The sequence below is a fragment of the Macrotis lagotis genome, chromosome 7, assembly GCF_037893015.1.
Source record: "Macrotis lagotis isolate mMagLag1 chromosome 7, bilby.v1.9.chrom.fasta, whole genome shotgun sequence".
NCBI lineage: Eukaryota > Metazoa > Chordata > Mammalia > Peramelemorphia > Peramelidae > Macrotis > Macrotis lagotis.
The window spans coordinates 183,947,263-183,972,128 of NC_133664.1; the positions used below are offsets into that span (position 1 = coordinate 183,947,263).

Here is a 24,866-nt window from a genome sequence, read left to right on the forward strand (position 1 = left end):
TTTTGTAAACATAGCTTTTTATTCTTGTCTGACTCTTGAAAAAGAAACCTAAGCCCCACCAAAACCAGCATTTACAAATCTTAGTAACTGAACACAGAACCCAATGTTCCGATGATTAGTTTTCTACACAATTACTAAACTATGTTTTCAGATTACTTTTAAGAATGGAGGTCTATTTTTCTGTTTGTAACCTTGTTCTCATTTAAAATAACAGTATCACCCTCAAATAGTAAACTTTCATAGAAAACTGAAGTATTGCCTCTAGAGGTCTGAATGTCTTTATTTAAGTTTATTTTGAGTATTCTCATGTACATCTTTCAGAAATAAGTGCACTTCTAAAGGGAAAAGAAAAAAGTCTTTAAATAAAAATAAAGTGAAAATATTGGGACAAGAAGAAAATATTTATCTAAGATTTTTATGGGATTCAGAGAAGAGAATGCGTTTAGGGGAACAGAATCTCAACTTGTCAATACAGAGATCTCTACTTTCTTTGGAAATTGTAAAAAACTGTAGGGGTTAAAAAACAAAATAACCCAGAACATTAGACTTACATTTTAATTTCATTAATGTTTTGTATTGATCTGTGAAGATCAAAGAATATTTCCAATATTTTACAACTTATTTCTCATCATCACCAAAATAATTTTATTAAAATCAGTTTGCTAAGAAACCACATATATATGACTTCCAAGCAATTTCAATATTTTCTGACAGCTCTACATTTTGGTAAATTTAAAGGAGATTTAAAGCTGTTTTAATAAGAAATGTATATAAAGAAAAATAACATAATACTTTAATATAAAGGTGGGTTTTTTCCCAATAAAAAAGTCAAAGTCTACATTAAAATCAAGATATCAAGAAATCTGAGTTATACAGTTTTATATATATTTAGGAAAAAATAATTTATAGTAAAACTTCTGTTAATTCAAAATCATGGCAAATTTCAAAGCAAGTACTATAACCCCATTGTTTAGTGTTTTGCCACTTAAATGATGTGGTTTACCTGAAACATGGTACATGTGTAATAGTGAAATTCAGCCTCAATAGTACTTTGCAAATCACCTGTTTAATCTGCATCATTAATCAAATTGTAGGCTCACAAAGGACTGAGTCTTTAATTGCTTTTAGATAGGCACTTAAGAAATGCTTTTGATGAGATGATCCAATGAATTGTAAATCACCCTGTTACCCAGTGAAGGTGAGAAAAATGACAAGTGATAAGCTAAACAAAGTAAACTTTTTATGACTTCCACTGACAACGAATCAAAAACATTTATAGATTCTTTCCATGAAATAATCTGAAAGAAGCACATTTGTTAATTTTTCTGCTTCCTTTCTATTAAAATGAGATTGTGGACATTTCAGCTCCTTCCACTAGACATTATTATTTTATTTGGCTTCTGAATCTTGAATTAACAATGTTTTACTGTGCTAGTTACTAAGGTAAAAGGGGAAATTAAGAATTGGATAAGGTTGCAATCTCCTTGAATCTTACCAAAACTCCTTTATCCTATTAGGATAGCTCTTTAAAAAAATCAGCATTATCTAGTAAAGGATCCTGGAAGCTGAAAATATTTATAAAAGGCAGTTTTAGCTTTGAAAAATCAGAAAGTTAAGTCAAATTGAGATAACCCAAATCAAAATTTTAATAGCTTTCACCTTTAGGATACTCAGTCAAATGACTTAGACATAAAATAGATAAAATGAAATTATGGATGAACACATAGCAGGGGTTCAAATACTGGAACAGAACATTAGGTGGCAAAAGTAAAAGCCAGATGTTCTTGAAAGAGATGTGGGGGTTACCTAGCAGCAACAACTATAAAAGTTTTAAGCATTTTACATAATGTTTATATGTAATTTTTCCTATTCAAGAGCAAGAAACCTCCTAAGAGCAAACTATCAGTCTAGATTCTGGGAAACGGTCAGTTACAATAATTGTAGTTGTTGACTGCTTTCACTGTCTAGAAACAAATTATTAGGACGTTCTTAGATAACAGATTACTCTTTAACTTTTAGGCCCCTTATGAAATGCTAAAATTTTAGATAGTCATTTCAGAACTAAAATAGAGAACTATAAAAGATTATCTAACTTTCAGGCAAGACAGATTACAGGCCACATCATTAGAGTATGAATCCTTACATTCCCTCCCCCCAAGCCGATTGATAAAACCTTGGCCACCATTCACTTCCTGGAACCCATATACTTAAAACACAGTGATGAAATTAAATGTGAATAATATTGCCCTTGAATAAGTTAAACTCAATAAAAACCCTTTCATGTCTTAATATATTTCCAATGGAAAATAAAAATTCCTCTTAGTCATGAACACCCACTCAATTCAGGATCTTTGGTACATTTGGAGTATAATGACTAATGGCACAATAATACAAGTACTACCAAAGGAAAGACTTTCATTCAATGAAAGAAAAAATAACAGTTATGATATGTATCAACATCTTTCTGGAAAGCCAAAGTAAAGAGTTCTTGGCATCTCTGTAAGTTCATTATCATGATCAGAAGGTGGACATTTAAAAAAATAGTTTAATAAAATACACAAATTCTACAGACAAGCAGCTCTCATAGTCATTTCTTAACCAATTTGCTTTAATTAAATGAAAATAATGCCTTATTCTCTGTTAAAAAAAATCCTTCTGCCTTAAGGAAAGCAAATGGATGTTCTCTATATTATATAATTACATCTTCCTAAGTCAACAGTAATTCTGAATGAAAAGGAAATGGAGTAGTGTTGTGTTTGAGTGGAGGTGTTGTACTTCCTTATCCAGCTCATAAACTTGTTGCCCTGTATGGTGGAGTCTGCACAATAACTTGATGATAAACCTAATTAACTTTAAATAACCAGTATTTCCTATTTCTATTAAAATCATTATTTAAATTGTCTTCATATATGCTCTATGGATGTTTAAACCAATAGGGCAAATGTTCTAACAACAACTATGGAAGATGGCTTTTATCTTGATTATCTAAACCCAAAAAGTTTGCAAGAAAACAGCAATACTGCACCATGACCTACAGGTTAGCCTATGTTGCTTTAAATGATATGTGTTTCTCCTGAATTGATTAGAAGTGTTACAGTACAAAGCCACAGTACACAGAGGCAGAATGGACGTAATATGCGCGAAGGCAGTGCAGTTACAAAGGGATGTACACTCTTTTTATTCCAGTACCTTTGTATAATAAAGTTAACAAAAATAGTCAAATATTAAAAAAAATCCAGCTGGCACTGCCAACTAATTCCTGTAGAAGTCTTAGAAATCCTAATCCTGTAGAATTTCCTCTTGAAGTCGATGAGCACCACCGTCCTTGGGAATATTTATTTCAGTGTATTGTTATCTACGCCAAGCAAGCCTTGGTGATGCAGCTACCTGAGTTCTTTTGGGGTATGGGCATATGTGAGCTTCATTCATAATTTCCCAGCTTTCATGTAGGAAGGGATGGAACCACGCTGAGTCAGCCCTTCAAACCGCTTATAGGTATAATTGAGAAAAACCCAGTCTTTGGATTTGTAGTCCGGTTCTGTGGTATTTGGCACTATAAAACAGAGACAGCAAGTTAAGTACAAAGGAATTTCAAAGAAATTTTACAATGAAAGATAAGAATGTTAAAGAGAAATACATTTTTGTAGTCTTTACAATCAAGAAAGTTCAAAGTAGCATTTTCTCACCTGGTTGTAAGATATCAGATTCAGGAAATTCATCAAAATTTGATGTATCATCAATACTTTTGATTTCTATGGGAATTGCAGCTGGTCTTTCCCTACACATGACAAAGAAGAGCAATGAGCAGCTATAATCAATATTAATTTACATTTACTTGTCCATGAACCAAAAAGATCCCACTCAGGAACTCTGTATGCTATCCTCTGGGTTTTATAATAGAGATATTAGAAGGTCTGTGTTAGAAGTCAATCAGCTGTATGATAGAATCAATTAGTTAAATGCATTTTTAAATTTGTAAATAAAAGTCTTTCTATAATTTAAAATAATAGGCTTTATTTACTTGATAGTACTACTGAATACTGTCATGTATTCTGTTTCCATAACTGCTATTTCATCCTCACTCTTCCCATGGAAAGAAAGGAAAGAATGGAAGAAGAGGGTATTTATTGAATTTGCAGCAAATTGAAGAAACTCTTCTCCAGACAATGTCAAATTGTGCTTATGACCTGTTAGGTGTTAAGTAGTAGAATAGCTCCAATGTCATAACTAAGATTAGAACATTCTTTAATCTGGAAAGTGATTTTATCCCTTAGTAAATTTTGATCAGAAATGATCACTTCTTTTTAACATCCCACTTCTTTTTCACTAGCCTACTACCGGGGAAAGGGTGGTTTAAGGAAAAGAAAAATGGAATTACAAAGTTAAAAAAGGAAACTGAAGGCATCAGTTGGTTAAAAATACATGCTTACAGGGATGGATAGAAGAAGAGAATTTGGAACTGAAAATAAAATTGAATTAAAAAAATAAAAATAGGAAAACAAAATGCAAACATAGGATCATAGCTCTAGATCTGATAAAGAGCCATATAAGCAAGCTACCTCCTTGTACAGATGAGGTCTAGGGAAGTTAAATGACTTGCCCAAGGTAACCTAGGAAGAATGAGAACATAGGTTCCTCTATGTTCTAGATTCAATATTCTTTTTACTGTATGTTAGCAGTCATGCAGATTAGGATAAAATAAAATTATACAGCTTCATGATATCTATATATGCCAGTTCTCTTATATGAAACAATATATTTTAAAATGAGTAAAATGTAACATTCTTTAGTTCTATACTATTAACTTCCACTTAACTAATGTAAAAAAAATGCTGAAATTATTCTGAATAACAGTAAACTGAAACTCACAGAGAGAGAAAAATAACAAACAAATTAATCTAATGTGTTTCTAATGGTATTTTTTTACTTCAAAAGTGAATTGTTTAAATGAGATTTTATTTTTATAAATACACAGAAGTATCTAATGAACCCATTTCCTTGGTGAAAAATATAGTAACCATCACATCTAAATATATTTTCATGTGCTAATAGTCTTAATCAAGCAGAAGACCTTACTTAAATCAATAAAAATAGCTCTATTATAAAAAGCTCAACAGAGGCACAATTGTACACTTTCAGATTACTGAAAATGATACTTGGATTTAGTCAAATAGTTTTAACTATACATTGCAATGTGAATGTAATTATGAAAGCATGGATTTAATATTTTTAAAATTTGTTAATTATCTCCTAACATAATGAAATTGCTTATTTTGGTTCTGACAGGATATGATCAAACTGATTGTTAGAGTATATTGATTTTCTTTAGCTAACTTTTAAAAAAAAATCTTTCATTTATATTGGATGAACATACCTGATATGTCCCCAATCAACTCCTTCAAAAAAGGGATGATCCTTGATTTCCTCTATTCCACTGTTTCCAATTCTGTTTTCTGAATCAATACAAAATCTACAGTATGGAAGCAAGTTATTAGTATAACAATCAAGACAGCTTCAAAATATAAAATTATTATCAAATACTTTAACTGAAAAGCACAAAAAATTCTATATTTGTAAATTTTGAGGAAAAGCAAATATGTGGTTTTTTTTAAGGTTTTTAGAATTTTATTTTTCCATTTCCTTCTAAAACTTTCTTTGTTCTGTAAATCTCTAACACATTTAGTCGTGGGTCACATTGTGCCAGGCTATTGATGCTCTGGATAAGAAAATCTTGGTAGTGGAGAATGAAATCTACATTATCAGACGCAGTATTACAAAAATCCTATTTTAGAGTGTCATTAGCAATTAAAACTAAATGATTCCCACCCTCCTTTAAACAAAATGGGGGAAGGGGAGAGGAGAAGAAAAATAAAAACATCATGTAACAATTAAAATCAAAACATGTGTTTTTGGCAGGTAGACGTATTTAGTGGATGAATTTTGAGTGAATGGGCAAATTAAGAGGCTGCAGAAATTTATAATAAGGAAGTCCAACAAATTTACCTTTTCCCTTTTCCTCTTATAAATTTGGGCCATAGTCTTATATAGATACAATTTTCTATATATTTACTTTTTTAAAAAAATTTCCTTTCAAATTTAATTATTTTTCCATTTTTCTCATTTCTTTCCTCATTTACCTCCAAACAATATAAAGAAAAATAAACCTTCAGAATAAATGTACCTTGTTGAACAGAATAAAATTTCCTCCTTTATCATCTTTGTCAGTCTGATAGATATGATGCTGTACTTCAGAACTGCTTTAATTTTTATTTCTCCCAATATTAATAATTAAGGGAATTTTTTATTTGGACATATTGATAGCTTGAATTTCTTCCTTTAAAACTGCCTGTTTATATCCTTTTGCCCTTTATTATTGGGGAATGAGTCTTAGTCTTATAATCTAAAATAATTTCTTCTTTATTTTGGATATGAGATCTTTAACAGAGAAACTTACTACAATGAGTTTTTTACACAACCATCTATTCCTCTTTAATTTTAATTACACTGATTTTATTTGTAAAAAAAGACTTAATTTTATATTATCAAAATCATACATTTTATCTTGTAAGGCTTCTTATCCCTTGTTTGGTCCTGAACTTCTTCAAATCCATAGATCTGCCAGAGTTGATTTAAGAATACAGAACAAAAAGGGGAAGGGGGGAAGAGGAGACTTTTTCGAGAGGGAGGAAGTATACAACCAGTATGGCCACTAATGGCCACAGAAAGAAGAAAAGAATGACTGGAACCCAGGCTTAGATGCAGTGGGCAATTGAGGCAACCATCAATTAGGGCAAGTTGTAGGCATGGATAAAATTATTATCTAGTATGGTGATTTGGGAAACAGTGTTATATGTGATTAATGTCTGGTTTGTAGAAAGGGTGTGTATTGAGCTAATTCCTTGTGGTTCCTCTTACAATGCTAGTAACTTTAAAACCAAAAATATTCTTTCCTCTTTACTGTTCTCATATGCATTGTCTCCCCATTAGACTGTAAAATATATGCATTATCTCTCCTGAAATTCTAAACTTCTTTAGTGTAGAGACTGTCTTTGCTACAGCTACAAAATATATTTTGCTCTTAGCACAGAGTTCAGTTCTTATAAATATAAGATTATTCATTCATTATTTCTTTCTTTCATGAGATTATATCCATTCATAATATCACTGTTCTTTATCATTCCAATTAAGAGGCAGATAAGGTTGTTCCTGAAAGTAAAGTACATTCTTTACCATTATATTCTAAGTCCCAATTAGAATGTTGAAAAAATTAAAATAACCTGCTACATTTTAATTATCTTTAAGATTCTAATGGATCAACAAGAAATTATCTATCTGTTGGATCTATGGAAAGGGGAGAAATTTATGACCAAACAAGAAATGGAGAACATTATAAATTGCAAAATGGATGGTTTTGACTATATTAAAAAGTTTTTGCACTAATAAAATCAATGAAGCTAAGATTAGAAGAAAAATGGATAGCTGGGGGAAGCTAGGTGGTGTAGTGGATACAGCACCAGCCCTGGAGTCAGGAGGACCTGAGTTCAAATTGGACCTCAGACACTTAATAACTCCCTAGCTGTGTGACTTTGGGCAAGTCACTTAACCCTATTGCCTTGCCCAAAAAACCCCAAAAGAAAAATAGAAAGCTGGGAAACAATTTTCACAGCTATTGTTTCTGATAAAGGACTCATTTCTAAAATATTTAGAGAACTGAATCAAATTTATAAGATTGCAAATCATTCCCCAATTGAAAAATTGTCAAAGGATATGAATAGACATTTTTCAGATAAAGAAATAAAAGCTATATATAATCGTATGAAAAAAATGTTCCAAATCATTATTGATTATAGAAATGCAATTTAAAACAACTATGAAGTACCACCTCACACCTATCAGATCAGCTATGATGACAAAAAAAAAAGAAAAATGATCAATATTGTAGAGGATGTGGAAAAATTGGAACACTAATGAACAGTTGGAATTGTGAACTGCTTTCTAGAAAGCAAACTAGAACTATGCTTGACCTAGCAATATTAATATTAGGCTTATATCCAAAAGAAATCATTAAAATCAGGAAAAATCTCATTTGATCAAAAATATTTGTAGCAGTTCTTTTTGTAATGGCAAAGAATTGGAAATTGAGGAGATGCCTATCAATTGGAACAATTGTGGTATATGAATGCTATGGAGTACTATTGTTCCATAAGAAATCATGAATGGTTGGACTTTAGAGAATCATAGAAAGAATTACATGAACTGATGAAGGGAATCAAACCAAGAGAACACTGTACACATTAACAATAACATTGTGAGATGATCAACTATGATGGATACAGTTCTTCTTAGCACTTCAGTGATCAAAGACAATCCTGAGAGACCTCCTATGGCCACCCACACACAGAAGAAAAAAAAAACAGAATCTGAATGCATACTATGTTCACCTTTTCAAAAACTTCTCATGTTTTTCCTTCCTTTCTCATGGTTTTTTCTTTTCCTCTTAGTTCTAATTCCTCTTTCACAAAATGACTAATATATAAATATGTCAAACACATATGTACATGTACTAGACTGTTTCCCCTGCCATGGGGAAAGTGGAAGCAAAATGTGGAACTCATAAATTTGCAAATGAATGAATGCTGAAAAACTACTGGAAAAATAAAATAAGATTTCAATTAAAAGAAAAGATTCCAATGGGTCATTTATATGGATTTAGGCACTAACCTGAGAATAAGATCCTTGGCTTTCTCTGATATAGGTACCTCTGGTGGAAATACTAGAGTTTCTTTCCAGTTCATAACTTTCCTGTAAGTTTCTTGTGGTGTTTCAGAACAGAATGGTGGGTATCCTACATACCAGAAATAACAAAGTTTTGTCTGATTTTTTTTAATCAAACAAGAGTAAGAACTATTATTACAAACTTAGCAGGCTTTATTATTTTTTTTTACAATTATTACATATAAATCTCAAATTCTCTTGACTAGATTATAAGGACAGGGTTGCATCTTAACTAAATTTCCAAATTCTAATTCTAAAACAGAATCTTCCTTAGTCCTTAGCACAGTGATCTGCATACATTAAATACTTAATATGACTTAATATATCATGTCATGTGGGAAGAAAGCTTAATCTACTTGGCTCTGTAGGGTAGAAGCAGACTTCAATGTACAAAATCTTATTGTTAACTTTTTTTTTCATTTATTTATTTTATTAGCCAACATATATCTAAAATACAATATTAATTTTTTAAGTTAGAGTATATATATATATATCTCTGAATGGAAATATAATCTGTATTATAACTATAATTAAATGTTTTTATAGATAATACTTAATTCAAAATTCACAAAAACATCATGTTTAAAGATTACATGGCTACAAACATATAAGAATTTTTTAAAATTATATTTCAATATCTTCAATGGAATCTCTTGAAATCACTATTATGAATTTTGCCTTCTTTTACTTTATACTGATACATAATCACTTATTGGAGGTTTGTTTTCAACATTTCTGCTTTGCTATATTTTAAAAACAGCTTTAGGGTTTGTAGTTCTAATTCACTCATGTACATTTTACTGGGGAAGGATCACAGAAAAAAGCATTGCTATCACCAAAGCACCAGGGTCAATGTCACCTCGCTAAGCATTGCACATGGGTCTGCACTTATTTATTGGGTTCACACATTAAGAACATTTCAACTTGGTCTACAACCTTTTTATATGTTATGAGGAAGAAGATCAAGATGGATACAAAAGGACTGAGACTAATGGAGATGCTGCCAGTGTACAGACTAATCTGTATTTAGTTTCTTGGATTATTGGAAAGACTTTCTAATAGTCCTGCCACAGAGGGGTTGAACAGGACGCCAGTTGTTTTGCATGCTTTTCAGAGGACATTCATCAGCAGCAGTGAAAGAAAGGTCATAGAAAGTCATAGTTGATCATGGCTCACAGCAATGGGGTCCTTTAAGACAATCCAGGTCACACATTCCAAGAAAGGAGGAGTAGTCAGTGAACCAAGATAAGTATAATAACATTCCAAAGACTCAGGAAGAAGACAAAGTGGATTAAAGTCTTGGAAGACTGAATTTTCACCCTTTGTTTGAATTTTATTCAGAGACTCAACAATTTTCTGCATTCCTTGGTTATCACTTCCAATCTCTAAAAAGACCCCAACAACAGCTAATCCATCATCCTTGGTCACAGCAACCTGGAAATCATCATATTTTGTATTCCAATGAACCAAGTGAAGCTCAGCTGCATATTTGTTTCCATCCACAATATGCTCACTGCCTTTTGGGTTGTTACTGCCACCCCAGTGAAAATGTAACTAGATCAATCTGTAGTTACACTCCAGGGGTCCTCCACTTAGCACTGCCATGTCGGAGCAGTCCTTGAACTCGACGTTGAAGGCATGGCCGTTGTTGACGATCCTCTTGGCCATGCAGCCCTCATAGCTGAACTTGAGCGGTGTCAGGACGGAGTTGTAGTGCGCTTTGCTAGTGTCGATTTCCATGGGGGACTGTCGGTTTCCTTGGGCAATGGGGAAGATCTTGTACCAGTCTTCTGGCCCTTGAGGACCCGGCCCGTATCCCCAGGAGCTAGACATGGCCTTGCCAGCTGGTGCGGGTTTGAGAATTAGCTCTCGGACCGCACCTCTGCCCCGGTGACAGCCAGCCTCTCTCTTATTGTTAACTTTGATCCATTTCTGGATTTTTTTTAATCTCATATATACTTACTTTAGCAAGTACTTCTTAAATCTTAAATCTAATTCCTTCTCTCTATTCCCACTGGACTCATAATTTTTGCCTTAGCAACTTTCTTCCTTTGCTTTTCTCTTTTATCCAGTCCTTATATCCGGCTGGCCAGATTTACCCTCTTAACTGTTCATGTTACTTTTTTTTTGCTAAAAACCCTTCAATTGCTTCCTATTGTCTCTTTAGACAAGTTCAGACTTCTCTGTTCTGATACATTCAAGCTCCTTTATGATCTAATATTATTCTATCGTTTAAAGTCTTATTTTAAATTGCTTCCCCTCACTTCTTTTACTGAAGCCAAAGCAACCTCTTTCAGATCCTGGTATATATACCTGTACCCTTCCAACTCTCTGCCTTTGTCCATTCTGTTACTCTTGCCTAATATAAGATAGTCCTCCTCCTACTCAATTCCTACCCATCCACTAAAGACCATCTCAAATACCACCTAATCAAAATGGCCCCCTCTGATCTCCTCAGTTGGAAATGACCTTTAACTCTGCTGCTATTAAAGTATCACTTTATTATAACTGCTATTATGAACTTAATAAGCATTATTTTATATTATTTACAATTATTATATGTAACAAATTCTCTTCACCAGATTTATAAACTTTACAAGGGCAGGGCTGCATCTTATCTAAATTTCTAAATGCTAAAAAAGAGTCTTCCTTAGTACTTAGCTCAGGGATCTGCACAGATCAAATACTTAAGAGATAAATGTTTATTGAATTGAATTAATAGAATTTTAAAGTTAATAGGAAGCTTTGTGTTCATCTAGACCCACCTTTCTTAAGTAGTTTATTACAACATCTCAGATAAATGGTTAATCTGCCTTCCTGCTTGAAAACCTTCAGACTGTCTACAAGAAGAGCATGAAATGTGGAGCAAAGAAAACTTGTATTCTAGTCCTAGTCTGAAGACTATCTCTATGACCATGAACAAGTTAATCAATCAATCAGCATTTATTAACTATTTTCTACATGGCAGGAACTGTCCCTGTTTTCAGGGAATACACATTCTATTGAATGAATGTCATTTAAGATGGTATAACCTCAGTTTCATTGTCTATAAAATAATTACCTAGCTGTGTGACCTTGGGCAAGTCATTTAACCCCATTGCCTTGTTAAAAAAAAAGAGGATAATGGGTGACACATACATATGTGTGTATGTATCAACAATGTATGTTATATATTTATAAAATATGTACTTATATATGTCTGTCCTGACTGAGACATGCTGATCAGAGGACACAGACACTGTGGGAGTGTATTTGTTGCAGGAGTTTTTTTTTTCATTTGTCAGTGGTAGGTAATGACAATGAGTAATGAGTGGTAGGGTGGCCTCTCAAGAGAAAAAAAAAATTAAAAGGGTCATGGAAACACTCTTTGTAAAAGCAGAGAAGGGGACAGAAGAAAATTCAAAAGAAAGTAGAAATATTTGAAATATATATATGTTAAATTTATTATGTGATAAAAAAAGGAAAAGCAAGCTGCAGGAGATAGAGATCAGTTTTATGTTCAATCCTCTTTTCTATTTTTTACTTTGCATGAGGCAAATCATTTTATGTGGTCTATGCATTTCAAAATAAAACAACTTTAAAAAGGCTTCTACTACCTATAGGAATTTTTTGTGAGGAAAGTAAATGATGGTATTGCTATTGCAGCTGAAATTCAAGTCCTTTTACTATTAAATAATGAAATATTTGTGAAACAGTAGTATACTTGGTACATAGTAAGTATTTTTAAAAATGCTTCTTTCCTTCCTTCCTTATCAAGCACAGACCACATACAAGTTAATGCAAAAATTGAAGCTCAAAAGACAAAAACACAATGGTTTCTTCCCTCAAAGAGCATAGATTTTACCAATGGGATACAGCACATACACAAATAAACATATGTGAGATATGAAAGTTTAAGAAGAGCTCCAAATGTTCTAGTCATTGGGCAGAGAGAGAGGGAGAGATTACTTTTTGCTGAGGGAATCAGGGAAGGTGGCACTTGAACTGAATCTTGAAGAAAGAAAAGGATTCTGAAAGGCAGAAAGTAAAGGAGTCCATTCCAGGCGGAGAAGCCTGTGTGAGGTCATGGGGACAGGGAATGATATGCTGAATTTGGAGAATAGGTAATAGTCCATTTTAAATAAGAACAGAGAGTGTATTATGACGAGTAATGTGAAAAAAGGGTATAAAAGGAAAGTTGGAGACCTATGAGGCTGAAGAGTTTTCATTTTATTCTAGAAGCAACAGGTAGCCCCTGAAGGACCAACTAGCTGTCTTCAATTCCTACTAAATATGGGATTTTCATTAGATATTTTACACACACACACACACACACACACACACACACACACACACACACACGATAATTCAACTCAATGTGTTTGTTTTTGTTTGGGTTTTTATGCAAGGCAGAGGGGCTAAGTGACTTTCCCAAGGTCACACATCTAGGTAATTATTAAGTGTCTGAGGCCAGATTTGAACTCAGGTACTCCTGACTCCAGGGCTGGTGCTCTACAACTCAATGCATTTTAAAAGAGAATAGAGAGGGCTAACTAGGTGGCACAGTAGAGAGAGAGTACCAGCCCTGGAGTCAGGAGTACCTGAGTTCAAATCCAGCCTCAGATATTTAATAATTACCTAGCTGTGTGACCTTGGGCAAGTTATGTAACCCCATTACCTTGTAAAAAAAGAGGATAATGGGTGACACACATATATATATGTGTATGTATAAACAATATGTTATAGATTTATAATACATATACTTATATATACATGCATACATAATGCATGTACAAATATGTGTATATGTATGCATGTGTATTATAAAATATATAAAATAGGGACTAGACCCATCATTTCATTGGTATAAATGCTTGCTCACTTGACTGGATTTGACTATAGAGAATTTCCAGATATGGAAGTTTCCTTTACCAATGTAGTTTATCACCTTCTCTGCAAAATATAGTCTTGATGTTGAGGTTGGCTCTCTATTCACTATACCACATTGTTTCTCAAAATATATAAATATTTTTTAAAGGTACTTCTATCTCTGTTTTACTATGGTTGCATAAATAATCTCCCTAAATTCTATTCTTAGAAAAACATTTAGGGTATTAAAACATATTTAACATATTTACAAGCATTTAAATATGTTGAAAACATGCATATCCAAAAACTCCCATTATTATTTTACCATAAACAAAAATAGAATTAACAAATTTCTAAAAGTAAAAACAAAAACCACAAGATGGCATATTTCTTATGGTAAATAGGAATGTTTAGCCTGTTCTGTCAGAATTTCTTAAAAATATTTATATACTGCAGATTGAAATTAATAATGAAAGACATACCTATTAGCATTTCATACATAATCACTCCCAAAGACCACCAGTCACACAATTTATTGTATCCAGTCTGCATGAATACTTCTGGAGCAATGTAATCTGGAGTTCCAACAGTGGAATATGCCTGAAAGAGAATACTTTGTCAAACATACACTAATAGTATTCTTACTATTCTTTGAAAGTTCTTTATATAACTTGGAATAAACATTATAGGAAATTAAGAGCACATATTAGTTCTTTCAATCAACATTTACCTTTAAGAAGACACTATATATTAGGGTACCTATAATATAAAGATGAAAAAATATACACATATTCATGCATATACATTCATACACACATGTATATAAATAAAATTTGGTCTAGTATATAAAGAGAGGAAATATAATAAACACAAAATAAATAGAATGTAATATAAAATGTGACTTTGGGCTGAAGCTGAAAGTGCTCTTGAAAAATGTGTAGATCATTTTTATCTGGAGTGAGAGGAAAGTGGGAAGCAGGAACGCATTGAGACCATAGAAAGATTCCAACAGTAGGAGAAGGGGAGGGAGTGAGATCCAAGCATGAGGCATAACTGTGAAAAAATGATGAGTTTAGACTGGGGAATGGTAGCGCTACTTCCAAAAGACTAAAGAGGAAGACAAATCTTGAAGTATGGAAAAGGAATGATCAGAGGCTGGAACTAAAAATAGAAAATTCAGTAACATGGAAGCAAAAAGGGAGAAATAGTAGGAAAGATAGGATAACAGTGTTAATGCTACAGAGAGGCAAAAAGGAGAAAAGGAAATGATTAAAGAAGGAAAGAAACTTTCTACTAATTGTTTGATAGATTAATTGTTGGGGTTGTGTCCTAAGAAGGTAGAATGGGATAGGAGTCTATAGGATTAAACATACAATTGGAGTTATTTCTGTGGCAAATTCTGCTTTTAAATTGGGTGTGACCTAATGTACTTTATCACTACTATTGAAAAATAAAGGGCAGCTAGGTGGTGCAGTGTATAGAGCATCCACCCTGGAGTCAGGATTTCTGAGTTCAAATCCTGCTTCAGACACTTAATAAATACCTAACTATGTGACCTTGGGCAAGTCACTTAACCCCACTGCCTTGAAAAAAAAAACCCAGAAAAATAAACAGGAAATTTTAATGTCAGACACAGAGATCTTAGAAATGTATAAGCTAAATTAATCATGACTCTGACACCAGGATAGCTTATGAATCTTGGATATGCATAGAAAAATGAAATTAAATGACAACTTAAAAATATTTTTGTCAAAAGAAAATACTATGATGTTAATTCTGAGACTTTAATACAAAGGTGAGAACAGGTAGGGATAGTGAAAAATATTGGAAATAATGAATCAGGGTAAAGGAATGAAAAACAGGTAAACTACAGAGAAGCCTTCTATCTATATAGATCAAAAACAATTTATTTAAAAGAACTGAAAGGCATTAGAAATGATAAAGATAAAATGGTATCATGAAATGAGAATAATAAGATTTTAATGATAGGATATAATTTAACACAGATACAAGAATCATTCCTGAATCAGGGTCTGTGTATAATTAGACCACTAACTTATTAGGAATACAAATTAAAAATTTGTGCAAAGTTAGAAGATAGAATTAAAATGAGTAAAGGATATGGCATACAATTAAAAAACTGTAACCTGACAGTTATTTAAATACATCATTGATGACAAAATGATATACAGATGGATGGCATGATGGATTCTAATGATTATAATAAATATTATAATAAAATAATAACAATAAAACAGATTATAATAATTTCATACAAATGTTCAAGTGGTATAAGATGCACTAACTGATTTACAAAAGCAAGGAATAACCTCTGGGTAGCTTGTCTGCTCCACTAGTATTCTTTTTTTTTTGCAAGGCACTGGGGTTAAGTGACTTGCCTAAGGTCACACAGCTAAGTATTTAGCGTTTGAGACAGAATTTGAAGTCAGGTTCTCCTGATTCCAAGACCGGTGCTCTATCCATTGTGCCACCTAGCTGCCCCTTTCACTTGTATTCTTGCAAGGTTAAAAGAAATAGAGGAAAACCCTCAGAATATTGGGAGAACCTGAAGCTTCCATATTAAGAGAGGATATGGACAACAATTGACAAGGATGATGGGATTTTGAACTGTATCATTAGTGGGGAAAGTCACATCAATAAGAAAAATAACTCCACTAGAACCAAAGGCAAAAAATTCCTCTATCAAGTCATTTAACATTCCAAATAAATAAATAAAATGACAGAGCATTAAATTATACTTGTACATAGTAGAAGCTTAGTATATTTTGAAGTAACAAAACTTGTTTTTGAACTCATGTGAAGACACTATAGAAATGACCTGCAAATAGCAGGAGAGGAGGGCATTTCTAGAATTACTATGCAGTAACTATTAATTAGGTAGCATGACAATACTTTCTGCTTATACTTGTGACTTCATCATATTTTTTAAGTACATACTAGGAGTGGGACACCAAGTTAAGTGCTGGGGATGTTAAAAGACACAGAGGAGTCCCTATCCTCAAGGAGCTTACATGCTAATAGGAGAGCCAACAAAGCAAATAAAGATATAAAGAAAGCAGATAATTAACAGAACAAAAGAACTAGAATTAAGAAGGGTTGGAGAAAGGGTCCTGTAGAAAGTGAGATTTTAAAGTGGAATCTTAAAAGAAGCCAAAGAGCAAAAGAGGCAGAGAACTCCTAATATATAGACTACTTCCATTGATATTGATAAACAGTTCATCAGTAATATGTAATCTTAAAGTTCTTTCTACACTCTCCCTGCCCCTCCTCCATGTCACATCTCTCCATTAGTATCCCACACAGTTTCCTTATGCAAAGCTATGGAACAAGTTCTTTCTTGGCTATTTACTTCAATATTTCATGGATCTGTTTCAATAGTGGGGAAATTCTTTCCAGGGATACAAACTGTAAATCTCTCCATGTTTTAGGAGACATGGTAATTAATCACCAGATTTTGATAGAGTATCTGCCACTCATTGATGTTCAGTCGTTTTCAATTGTGTCAGACTCTTCATGAAGGAAACCAGAATGATTTAACATTTCCTTCTCCTGCTCATTTTAAGGTTGAGGAAACTGAGGCAAATAGGGTTAAATGACTTGCTCAGGGTCACACAGTTAGCAAGTATTTGAGGTCAGATATGAACTCAGGTCCTCCTGACTCTGGGGTCCCCACTCTATCCCTGAGTATCTACCTAGGTCATGCTAAACAGGGGGGAAAAAATGAAAAAATTCAAAAAATGAACAACCCCCCCCCCATTTACCATAGTCTCAAATCAGTACAACTACATTTATTAAGTTGAAGCTAGTCAGATAGCATGAAGATCCTTGTTTTGAAAAGTACTCACCAATTGTCGTCTATTTTTCTTCCATGTTTCTGCTTTTCTTTTTGAATTCATGTTCTGAAATGCTAATTTCAACAAAATAAGAATTGAAAATATAGTGAAAAAGACTGAGCAGAAAAACTGAACACAAAGCTTTGACTTAGCAATTTCATACTAATAACATAAACTTTTACAACTTAAAGCAATTTCATTTTGAAAAGCAACTTAGCACCAAGTCCCTGACAATAATGCACTGAGTTTGTTTACTAGAAAACTCCAAAACTTACAGAAATCACTTGGTGGGTTATGTGTGAGGTTCCTATAAAATTCAGTCCTATGAGCTTTCTTTAATCCTGTGCATAGACCAAAATCAGACAACTTTACATGACCCTGAAAAAAAAAAGGTCCAGTAAGTCTCAAAGGAACATTTTGAGATTTATTTGTCTTATTAGATTTAATTTGAAAATATGCTTTATAAAGTATCTGGCTTAAGACATTAAATACTGTGTGATGATCTGAAAGAGTAGAGTACCATATAATATTAAAAGATATTCATTTATTTATAACAGGGTAAATTTCAACAAATTAAGATACAAGAGTTAAAATGACTTTTATACTTTGGAAGCTATGAATGATTTTTAAATATTTTAATATAATGAAACTTTAAAAAATCATTCTTAGTTCTAAAGACTGACATACAGGCAGTTGGGGGATTTGGGTTTGATCCAAAGGTTATAATTTGCTGATCCCTGATTTATTAGCTTGCTAGATACTCATATTCATATTCCCATATTTAGATCTTTGATATCATATCACTCATATTCCCTCCCCCATCTGCCTCATTCTGTGAAATAAAGTGGTTTATTCTCAATTAAAATTCAACCTGCCCATTTCCATTTGGAAAGATCTATAGTTAATGGAAACAAAAGAAGATGGTAAATAAAGGGGTGGAGAGTGTGCTGTGGGAAGACAGGTATGCTAATGCACTGTTGATAGAACTATGTAGTGTACCAATTAGTCAGGAAAACAAATCAGAATTATATTTTTAAGTTATTAATTATATATTGTAACACTTTCAAGATACCATTATTTAACAAGACTTCAGGTATGTCAAAGATGAAGGGAAAGTTTCCCTATATTTATAAAAAATAAAACACTGCTCTTTTTCTGTAGCAAAGAAGTGAAAGCAAAGTAAATTCCCATCAGTTAAGGAATAGTTAAAAAGTTGTGGCATATGAATATAATGCAATATTACTGTATTATGAGGCAGATAGGATAAGGCAATAGATAAGATTAGGTATGTGATTTCAACTGTCTCACTTTCCTCAACTATAAAAATGAGAATCATAGCAGCACCTTCCTCACAGAGTTGTGAGGATTACAAATGAGATAATATCAGTAAAGCTCTTAACACAGTGCTTGGTTTCTAGTAGGCACTTGATAAATGCAGGCTCCCTCCCCCTCTTCATAAGAAATTTTAAATATAAAGAATTTAGAAAAATTTGGAAAATCTTGAAGTCTTCCCTAAAGAGCAAAGTAAGCAGAATCAAAGAACAATTTAAACAGAAATCATAACAATGTAAAGGAAAAGAAGTTCAGAATTCTGATCAATGCACAGACCAATCATGACTTTAGAAGACTGATAGTGAAGTCAGCCTCCTATTCCTTGGCAGAGGTAGTGGACTAGAAGTGTGGAATAAGGCAAATATTTTCAGATATGGCCAATATGTTGCTTTGTTTTGCTTAACTCTATTTTTTATAGAGTGCTATGGTACAGTTGCAATTGGGGTAGAAAGTCATTGGAAAGTGACAATGAAATATAAAAAAGAAAAGACCATTATTATCAATAAAAACATTAAGGGGTGAAAACCAACAGCTCCATTTCTTTACCAAATAATAACCAGCAGGTTAAGAGCTTATCAGTTCATTCACATGCCTTGGCATCCAATAAGAGGTTGTCTGGTTTGATATCTCGGTGAATGAACCCCAACTGGTGAATTGCATCGATAGCCAGAACAGTCTCTGAAATATAGAACTGGGTTTCTTCTTCTGTCAAGGTATCTTTCTTCATTAGTAATGTCATCATGTCTCCTGAATGGTGGAAATTAAGAGGCATGTTATATGAAATGCCTCAAAAAGGGAATTAATTGTACTTAGAGAGTATTCTCCAAGATCTCTTACAGTCTAAGTTTATGATCCTATCATTCTGAGATCCTATTTGTTCAATTTCTGTAAAGTTCTGTATGCACGCTCAGTCCTATATATCATTAACAATATCTGGGGGAAGGGATGTTTATACTGTAGCTATTTGTTCCTAGAAACCCACCACCTCCTTGGTGATTAAATGACTATTGGAACTCAAGCTAACACTAGATTCAGGGATGTAGCCAGAGAGAAAAGGCTAAGTCAAGTCAAGCTATAACCAAGTCTTCACTGAAACCTCAAACTCTCTAATGCAACTTTACATAAAGGCAAAAATGGACAACAGAATTGATGAGGCAATTTCCTATATTTTCCTGGGGCTATTTTATTTCCAATCTTTTCCTGGGGCTATTAGACTGAAGCAAAAGCTGAAGACAGGAATCTATTTTCTGAAAGCTCTATAACCCTGTCCTTATCTCTTACTCTCTTGAGATTTATAACCATTTCCTTTTCACTGAAGTTTCAAGTAAATTGCTGACTCTTTCCTTTCCTTTGGCTGCTGTTCAAATTTCCACCTCTGGGAGTCCCACCTTTTCTTTTTCTCCCTGCCTTTTTTCATAACTCTCTTGATTCATTTGTTCCAAATTTCTTGCTTTTCCATTATTTTTTACTTGGATACTAAGACCCACAATTGAGATTTTTTCCAGGACAGTTCTGCTTTCAAATAATCTCTCCATGTCCCTTTCTGTCTCTCTCTCTCTCTCTCTCTCTCTCTATGCATATGTATGTATGTATGTATATATAAAATACATACTCACAGAGAGATACACACTAACTAAAAAAATTAATAAAAACCTTTAAGAAAGCAAAATCATTTTACCATGCCATCCCATTAAAGTATCACCCTGTATCTGTTTTACACTCCTTCAAAGAATGAACCGTGCTATCTTTCCTTCCACAACATTGACCATTTGCAATCTAGGTTCTGACCCTTAAACTACAGTAAAATGCATTCTTTGACAACAGGGACTATTTAATATTTGTCTTCATATCCTCAGCATTTGGTAGTGTTTTGCATGTTTTGAGTGCATGTTATAAGATAAATGTTTGTTGAACTAAATAGATTTCACAAATCAGATAAATCCAAACATATACATCATTGACTGTTCTTAGAATGCTACATTATATCTCCTGCTCCCAAGCCCCAGATAGATTTATTTGTGGTTATTTTGGAGTCTTTAAGTTCAAGGTTTAATGTAGGTGTCATCTCTGTGAAGCCTCCTCTAATATCTTTAAATCAAAAGTTTTCTCTCCTTCTTCAAATATTCCTAGAACTCTTTATCTGGTTTCTCCTTTATCCTTCCTCTCCTGTAAGGATATAGCTATGTGTGTATCAGCATGGGTTTTCTAGAGGTCTTTTGATATTTTCATTATTTGATTTTGGTCTTTGCATCTCAATGCTTAATAAATGTTTGTTGAAATGACTTTATGTTATAAAAATTGTTAGCCCTTGTATCCCAATTTTTAGTCTCTTGGACCTCTCTTAGAGAGAGAATTTGGATTCAGATTTAAAAATTAAAAAATATTTATTAAGTACCTACTATATTCAAGGGATTTCACTGGAGAGAAAAAACAAGAATAACAATCACTATCTCTCAAAATGCTTTCATTCCTTCAGAGAATATTATGTTTTATTGGAGGAAGAACAATCTCTTATATCCCTCTATTTATATATATTTTTTTCTTTCTGTTACATTCTGGTAAGCAGAAATGGCCACAAGCTAATGACAAGTTTCCCTCACTGATCTCATGGAAGATTATAGTTAAGGAAGAAAATAAACCTAATTCTTAGAGAACTATCTTTTTTATGTTTCATTTAAAATTAAAATGAAAAGTCAAGTTTGAAAGATATAAAGGGAGAATGAACTCTGGAATTTATTCTCTTTTGCAAGCAGATCAAAGACACTCTAAGAGTCAATAGAATGTTTTCTTTTTACATTGTCTGTTTATTATGTAGCCATTATTGGCAGGCTTAAAAAAATACTCCTTAAAATTTTACTGTAAAAGTTCCACTAAGTTTTATCTAAAGAAAAGGATCCATCACTGAAAAAAACTTTGAGAACCACTCCTGAAATATTTTCATGGTCAAAGAATCTGAATAGTTATCATTGATTAGAAATAATATTCATTGAAACAATTCTTTACATATCAAGCTAGAAATGATTCTAGGATATAAAACAGGCTCCCAATTCAATAATTCTGTGGCCTAATAACTAAAAGTTCACAAGCCAACTTCTATGCAACTTAATATTGCACTTTTTGAAATCATCCATAAAAGTGGCATGGTTTCATCCATTTGTAACTGCTTTTGTGTTTTTATTTACCTCCAGGGAGAAATTCCATGATTAGATAAAGATTCCTTTTATCTTGAAAACTATAAAACATCTTCACAACCCAGGCACCATCTGCTTCTACCAAAATATCTCTTTCTGCTCGGATATGGGCCACCTATTTGTAAAAAGTAAATGCAATACGTATTAGTGTTTAATTTGGATAAATTAGTGACTTTTGGTAATGAAAGAGATCCAGTATGATTTCTGTCATCACATTCAATTGAGATCAATGTATACCATGGAAGCAATGTAAAGACTAACAGAATGCCTTCTACGGAGGTGGGGGGAGGGAAGCAAGATTAGGGGAAAAATTGTAAAACTCAAAATAAAAAATCTTTCTTAAAAAAATGAAGGAGATACAGGATTAAAAGAAAAAAATGAGAGTCTCTTTAAAATATCACATTTGAAAATAGTATATTATTATTATTCAATTTATTTAAGAATACTTAAATCCAAACACAGAACATCAGATTAGGAATCCTTAACTATTGCCTTGTTTCTTAGCATCAGATAAGTGAATTGCTTATCAAAATAAGAATTTCTAATTATAAGTCTTTGAAAAAGTATTTTTAAGACAACAAAAAAATCAAACTTTTTTAATGTATTGGGTATTGGCTCAGGAAATTATTATATTAATGTATAAAAAATAATGTCTTGAATAAATAAAATAATGTCTTGAATACAAATGTCTTGATTATTCATAAATGTCTCAAAGCCAACTTAGAAGTTATATTTCCTGAAAGGGATTTAGAGGGTAAGTAGCACAGGAAAGATTAGAATATGGTACTTTGTTTAACTAGATGTAATGGTAAACACTACTGTTGCCTGGTTACAACACTGGACAAAATAGAAACATGTGTTTGTGAGTGTAGCGTGTGTATCCATTCTCAAATCTATCTTTTCATCAACATAGGGAGGAAACTCCCTCTGCCAATTCAGATCAGTAATTGGTTTGCAACTTATGGTATATGAATTCCAGAAGACTCAAGTGATGGTACAGGAACATAAGCAAAGTCATTAAAAATATGAGGAAATGGAGCTCATTAAGAAAGCCTTCTATTTTTCCTATAGAACAGAAAAGATGGTTGGAGACTGCTTTTTATTTTGACAGAATACCCCCCAAAAAAATAAATAAAAGGAAAATTGGCATATCATGCAGTTATTGTTCAGTTGTTTTAGATTCTTTGTGAAAACCCATGTAGGGTTTTCTTGGAGAAGTCACTAGAATGACATGCCATTTCCTTCTTGAGTTCATTTTCCAGATGAGGAAACGGAGGCAGATGGGTTAAGTGACTTTCCCAGAATCAAACAGTCAAGTGTCTGAGGCTGGATTAGGACTCAAGAAGATGGGGCAGCTAGGTGGCACAGTATAAAGCACCGGCCTTGGAGTCAGGAGTACCTGGGTTCAAATCCAGTCTCAGACACTTAATAGTTACCTAGATGTGTGGCCTTGGGCAAGCCACTTAACCCCATTTGCCTTGCAAAATCCTAAAAAAAAAAAAAATGCAAAACCAAAAAAAAAACCTCAAGAAGATGAGTCATCCTGATTCCAAACTGAGTGTTCTATCCACTAGCTGCCCTACATCTTGCAGTAGCAATTAAATATTCAGAAGACACTTTATACCTTGTGATAAGTTTAGGTAACAACAACTGACCAGATTACCAAAATAGTAATCTGTTACTCAGAGGTTCCAATGTCATTTCTCCAATTTGCTTTAATTAAAACAATTAATATCTAACTTCTAGTACTGACTTTGCTACCTATATGACTTTGGGCACATCATGTAACTTTCCTTCTTCATCAAAAAACAGGAAATAAGATTAAATAATTTATAGCTCTATAAAGATTTGTGAATTTTTCATCCTAGATTCTCCCACTACCATTTTTCTGAACCTCAAATTTATTTTCACCTAGGCAATACATAATGATTACTTTTCGATGGATATAAATGTGGTACAATACATACTTGTTCTTTTTCAAGCATATCGGCCTTTCTCAATATCTTCATTGCATAGATATGGCCTGTGTCTTTCTTCTGGACAAGGCGAACCTAGGAACAAAAGGAATATTACTACTTTTTCTTGGTTAAATGATGAAATTTACTCTTTACAAAGTAAAGTAGGGTTTAATTAAAAAAAGCATGAGTTTACAATGAAGAATTACTGCTACCAAAACACAATCTGCTACATAGGAAATATATGACTATTAATTTAATGTCAGAGCAAACCAGAATAAAATACAATCTATAAAACCATCAATAATAGCAATAAAATTATTTTTAGCTTTATCAATATAATTGGCATGTGAATGATACTATTATGACTATGTCAACATGTCAATAACTTATGATTTCACAGACTTGGGAATTTCCTCCATCTACTGAGTTATCAACACTTTTAAAATTTAAAGTCTTAAGAGTGTTGCTTGAGGCTCACTTATTTCTGATGTCTTCCTTACAGTCACACAACTGATTGAGTGTTAGAGGTGGGATATGAAATTTTCTGAGGCTATGTAAATAGCAGATAGCTTTAGAATCAGGAAGCTCTGAGTTTGTGTCCTTATTCTGATTTGTTCCACCTATGTGATCCTGTCCAATTTAAATAGCTCCTCTAAGTGCCCCAGGAAAATTTCTGAGATCATATATGGTAAGGAAGATGCTGCTATCCACTGGAAGAAGTTCCTCTCTGGCACATCCCTATGCCAATGAAACCATAGAGCTAATAAAAAGTCCTACCATATATCTGTCTATAGAAATACAGATATTAGATCTATTTTCTCCTAGGATCCTAGGCACACATGCTAAAAGACATGTCCATCTGCAAAAGATAACCTTTCTGAAATGGAAGGAACATTTTTTCCTACTAT

At 33.0% G+C, this 24,866-nt stretch overlaps 1 protein-coding gene and 1 pseudogene across 2 annotated transcripts in view; both read right to left on the bottom strand.

Moving 5' to 3' along the window:
* Positions 1 to 24,866, bottom strand: part of STK38L (serine/threonine kinase 38 like) — a 116,915-nt gene continuing 92,049 nt past the window's right edge. For both annotated transcript variants that reach the window (XM_074194193.1, XM_074194194.1), the window contains exons 5-14: positions 23,968 to 24,051; positions 21,992 to 22,115; positions 19,402 to 19,556; positions 17,753 to 17,855; positions 17,490 to 17,551; positions 14,106 to 14,223; positions 8,722 to 8,845; positions 5,375 to 5,470; positions 3,687 to 3,778; positions 1 to 3,553 (exon numbers count right to left, since the gene is read on the bottom strand). In XM_074194193.1, the coding sequence (XP_074050294.1) occupies positions 3,426 to 3,553; positions 3,687 to 3,778; positions 5,375 to 5,470; positions 8,722 to 8,845; positions 14,106 to 14,223; positions 17,490 to 17,551; positions 17,753 to 17,855; positions 19,402 to 19,556; positions 21,992 to 22,115; positions 23,968 to 24,051 (1,086 nt within the window). In that variant the 3' untranslated portion in view covers positions 1 to 3,425. The remainder of the gene's footprint in view (positions 3,554 to 3,686; positions 3,779 to 5,374; positions 5,471 to 8,721; positions 8,846 to 14,105; positions 14,224 to 17,489; positions 17,552 to 17,752; positions 17,856 to 19,401; positions 19,557 to 21,991; positions 22,116 to 23,967; positions 24,052 to 24,866) is intronic.
* On the bottom strand, positions 9,780 to 13,216 carry LOC141493202 (carbonic anhydrase 2 pseudogene; annotated as a pseudogene).